The sequence below is a fragment of the Poromitra crassiceps genome (genome assembly GCF_964638095.1).
Source record: "Poromitra crassiceps genome assembly, contig: HAP1_SCAFFOLD_1581, whole genome shotgun sequence".
Taxonomy (NCBI): Eukaryota; Metazoa; Chordata; class Actinopteri; order Beryciformes; family Melamphaidae; genus Poromitra; species Poromitra crassiceps.
Window position 1 is genome coordinate 22,501 of NW_028150831.1, and position 5,421 is coordinate 27,921.

The 5,421-nt window shown below is 43.1% G+C and overlaps 1 protein-coding gene across 1 annotated transcript in view; it reads right to left on the reverse strand.

The window, feature by feature from the left end:
• Nucleotides 1-4,048, reverse strand: part of LOC310771956 (liprin-beta-2-like) — a gene marked incomplete at both ends in the record, with an annotated part of 25,329 nt that extends 21,281 nt beyond the window's left edge. Inside the window, one exon of the mRNA XM_083664449.1 lies at nt 3,935-4,048. Within this exon, the coding sequence (XP_083520575.1) occupies nt 3,935-4,048 (114 nt within the window). The remainder of the gene's footprint in view (nt 1-3,934) is intronic.
• Between the last annotated feature and the right edge of the window lie 1,373 nt (nt 4,049-5,421).

A 5,421-nucleotide genomic window follows, 5' to 3' on the forward strand; every position in this document is an offset into this window, starting at 1 on the left:
ATTCCATATTATTATGCTTCTCAAACCAATCTAACTGCAGTTTCAATACTGCAAGCATGTAAATACGCTACACTATAGCAAGATCAAAGTGAAAATAATGTTCTATGCATCAGCTAGAAAAATATAGCCTATTAGATTGGTGAAAGTTTGTCCAGAAAGATATCATTTTCTCTCGCCTGCTGCAGGAAGGATGATGCACATAAATATACCCTACATTATGTCAAGTCATTGCATAAATGTGTTTTTATTGTAAAACTAAATGTGAAATAGGGCCAAGTTATTGGAGGGACATCACAGTATAGCAGATGCCATTAGAAGTTCCGAAGCGCGTTCCGCTGTTACTTCTCTAAATCACGTTAACTCGACAAGGGGTATATATATGCCCAGGAGGACATATATGTTTCACATAGGGTGGTGTTTTCATTTCGATTTTTTATTTGGTCCAATATTGAAATGTTGACAATGGCAGGCTGTGTTACCATTACACATTAACTTAGAACTACCTTTTATATCTATTTTGGCTCATTTGGTGGCTATTTAGTAGCGAAATGAAGAAACACAATGCATGCTGGGAACTCAGAGAGAGAGAGAGAGAAGGGTGACAGAGAAGAAGCAGTGAAGGCAGAGAATAGGCCTGCTTTTCAAAAGCGCAAAGCGCTAAATGTAGGCCAGATCCCAAGATATCACTAGGCTGGTATTTAGCGCCGACACGCCCACTTTGGGACTGCGCCACGCCCATTCGGCCTAAAGCGCATTTGGCAGCCTAAAGCCTATTGCTATCTTGCCGAAACAGGCGCAAGGCACGTTTTTTTGCGGTTAAGGCCCGTAATAGCGCCGATGGCCTGTGGGAGAATAGAGCCCACAATCTCCATGCCAAATTTCAGCATCTTAGGATGTAAACTGTGCCCGCTAAAGGGTGGGGAACTTTTAATGGGCCGACCAACTGACTGAGCGATTTTGACTCCCAGCATTGCTTTTGTAACACTGCATATATGGATTCCGATATGGGACTAGATAAACGTCAAAGCCCCATGGGGGGGATTTATTTTGGGGCTTTGGCTTTCTAACCTGGGTGTTGACAGCGAAGAGGACAAAGAGTCTGTTGATGAGCGGAGACAGAGGCTTGATTCTGCCATGGGGAGAGTTGTGGCTGTGTTGTGTACAGCCTGACAGGCAGCTGATGAGACTGCCTCCATGGGGAGTGTTGTAGAATGGAATTATATCAATAACATTCTTCTCCCGCAGGTATGGGCTGGTATAGTCTACCTGCTATGGCTTATTGATTATGAAATAAAGCCAATGTAACTTAAATGTTCTCTATAATCTGTCTGGTACTGTAATGTTCTGAATGTCTGCAGTGAAGTTAAATATCTTGGTCACGTGATCACAGACCAACTGACAGATGACGAGAACATTTATCCTCAGTGTCGTATGTTGTATGTGTGAAGCTGACTCTGTTTACAGCGTACTGTTCACCTTTGTACACTGCACATCTGTGGTTGAACTATAAAAAAGCCAGCCTTCAGAGACTGCAAGTGGCATATAATGATGCTCTGAGAATACTGCTAAAAAGGCCCAGATGGACTAGTGCAAGTGAGATGTTTGTGAGTGCTGGAGTGAACACACTGCAAGCTGTCTTGAGAAATGTAATGTACAGGTTTATCTGTCGGCTAAATGATTCTGAAAATCAACTTGTGGTGGTGCTGGTGAACATTGCGTACAGTGCCACACGCTGCACGTCAGCTTTGGGAGCACTGGTATAGGTGTCTTTTAAAATAAGTCACTAGACTATTTTTATTTTGTGTTTTCTTTTAATTTTCTTTGTATTATGTGTATTTGACTGTATTTTTGTATGGACCTTGAGTCTGCAATAAAGTCTATCTATCTATCTATCTATCTATCTATAAGGGAGAGTTGTGGCTGTGTTGTGTACAGCCTGACATGCAGCCTCAGTCACTGACGTCAAACACAACAACTGGAACCATGTGAACGCACTCAGGGTTCAATGACGCAGTCATGGCTGACCTACAGTCTCCAGGTAGTCTGACTCAACAGAAGTAGGCTAAGCTCTGTCATTGGTGCTGTCCATTTCAGATGGAGCGGGAGGGGATTCAGCATGTTTTCAAAGTACCTGTCGCTTCATGAAACAGCAACAAACTGCGAGCTAGCAACCTACACGCTGACTGAACATGGCAGGTTTGACATGATCGACATACGTTTTACTCTTTTATATGCCGTTTTCTTTTGTGGGGATTTAGCAATTTGGTTCCACCAAAACAAGTCCCGCCCCAACGCTATTTCGCAAGGCCCATGATTGTGATTGGTTTAAACTTTAAACCAATCACAGGTAGGCTGAATATACTGCGATAGCTATGAAAGCACTGAAAACGATTCAATTTCCAACATAATATACGGTACTGTATCTGTGAACCAGGATTTTCTGCTAAAACAAGCTGTCAAGATTTTTCTTAGTTCCTGGAATGTTGACATTTTGGAAATGTAAGTTTTTTTTTAACCATCAGAGCAAGTGTTTGCGGGATGAATTTATCCAATATATTCCAACTATCCATTCAAGATTTTATTATATTATATATACACCAGTATTCCATCTATTACCAAAATCTATGTCTACCAAGCCACAAGTCAAGTCACACATCTGCACACATTTCAAATCAATCACTGATCAATTGGACATATCCCTAATTTAAAACAGCGGTTTTGGGCACTAATCTGATAGTGCTAATCGGCTGTCATAACCATCATTTCACCAGTAGTTCCCTGTTCAAAATCTGTCTTGGGAGGAGTCATTTTGTTTTGTCTGCACAGGTAAAACCTAGACAAACTTTAGTAGCCCACATACCCATATTCCCCTCAATACAGCACCTTATTATACCAGCGCTAAGAAAGCTACCCACTAGTAGATCAAAGATAGACTGAATGTTTATATAGTTTTTAAGCATAAAGTATCATATTAATATCTATTCTTGTATGTTGATCTTCTGTATAACATTTGTCACTTGGCAACAATAAAGAGCAGCTTTAAAACGTACAAAGCACTATATAGAATGGGAGTAGCAGACCAATCCACTCTTCACTGTCGCAGCTCATTTTGTTAGAGTCATGTAATAACAGGAAGAAACACAGAGACGTTGAGCTTTGACCTCTCAAGCCTACTTGTTCTCATCTTCTGCGTTAAAGCCATTGTGAAACTGGACAGGTGAGTCAGAGGTCAACAGCATACAGGTGCAGTCATGCTGTGAATCAAACACTGCCACTCCTCTATTGACTCATTTACAGCGCTATGCCACTTCTCTACTATTAAACTGCTCCTATCTACACTCAGGGACAGAGACGTTCAATCAGTACCATGCTACCAACACTTTTTTCTCTCGCTTTCTCTCCCATTTTCTCCACCCCACTCTGTCTGCCGATCTGCGAAGAGCCGTAGACTAGCACATGCTTCCTCTTGATACATGTGCAGTCGCCAGCCGCTTCTTTTCACCTGACAACCGGCAGGACATAGCGCATGGCAGGATCAGGCTATTGCCCATAACCTTAAATTGACAGCTTCCAGGTGTGAATGTGTGTGTGAATGTGAACAGGGCGCTCCTGAAAAAGAGAGCATTGCTCTCAGTGAGACTCCCCCTGTATAAATAAAGGTTAACCATTCAAAATGAATCAAATGTTAACAGTGTCTTCATACAGCATCCTTGATCACGTATATAAACAGAGGGAAATTTGAATTCCTATCATATGGGACCTTTCAAAACAGTTTAAAGCCTTTTCCAACAGCTGTTGATGTCTTGAACCTGAATGGCCCCACTTTACTTCTTTAATAATTCTTCTTTAATAATTCATAATTCTGGGTGTAGGTGTGTAAATTGCTTGTCTGGCAGTGTGGGTCTGTTTCTGCATTGCATTGTGTGCGTCTCACCTGCTGCAGCATCTCCTCAGTGGAGACCAGTTTGTGATGGTGTTCCACCAGAGATGTTTCTAGATCTCTGATCTTCTCTCCCTGGGCCTCCACCTGGTCTGTCAGAACGCTCACCTAATGGGTGACACACATGCAGACAGTATTAGGACAAACACACACATTCACACAGAGTTCGGATGGACAGACACACTAACAGAATGTAACAGCATAGCTTGAGCACACACACACACACACACACACACACACACACACACACACACGATCATAGCGGTGCACATGCAGACACAGGTGCACACACATACAAATGCAAAAATACACACACAGCTCTGCACAGAGGGACAGTGATGCTATTGTTTGCCACATTCTCTTTCTCTCTCTCACACACGCACACACACACACACACACACACACACACACACACACACACACACACACACACACACACACACACACACACACACACACTTTTATAATACACCTCATACACACATTTCCAAGACTTTCTCCGTACACAAACACACATTCATTCTGACATTCTTCAACACCGAAACAACCTGCGTTTCTTTCGAGATTCCCCCCCCCCCATTTTCTCCTCAATTGTCAAGGACCATGCTTCCTCCGACACATGGGCAGTTGCCAGCCGCTTCTTTTCACCTGACAGCGAGGAGCTTCCCTGGCAGGACGTAGCATGTGGGAGGATCACGCTATTCCCACCAGTTGTTTGGGGCGAGTGTAGCGACCAGGACACACACCCTTAATCCGGCTTCCCACCCGCAGACACAGCCAATCGTGCCTGTACGGACGCCCGACCAAGCCGGAGGTAGCAGGGGGGCGCGAACCTGCGACCCTCGTGTTGGTAGGCAGGGAATCTACTGCTACACTACCCAGACGCCCGAAACAACCTGCATTTAACAGCACTCCAGCATATTCACACAGACACAGACACAGACACAGACACAGACACAGACACACACACACACACACACACACACACACACACACACACACAATCCTCCTAAACTGCGCTAAATCCCTCTGACAGTGGCTCGGCTTCACTGACTTTCACCCTGAAAGCAGATCCTGCCTGCCTGCCTGCCTGCCTGCCTGCACTCTGGAGACGGCAGAATCCACCGTTCTTTCAAACACTGATTGTGTTAAAGTGCAGATGATAGCATCAGCATGTTTCTGATGATTATCTGTTAAACATAAGAGACAATCTACCCTCTGTGCTACTTATCACTAACTTATATCTTGTCTCTCGCATGCTTTAATAATGAATCATGTCAAGTCGAGTGAAGCCAACAGTGAAGTGAAAGTAGCTTACGTTAACAGTCTGATTTTGCTAGTATTAGAACATTTCTTGTTATTATATTTAAGAAATCTTTAGTATAAATATCTATAATGCAAATCTTAAATTGACTTTGTCCACATATAGCAACAAAAATGCCACTTCAAACAAATAAACGAATCTAAGTAAGTAATGCTGC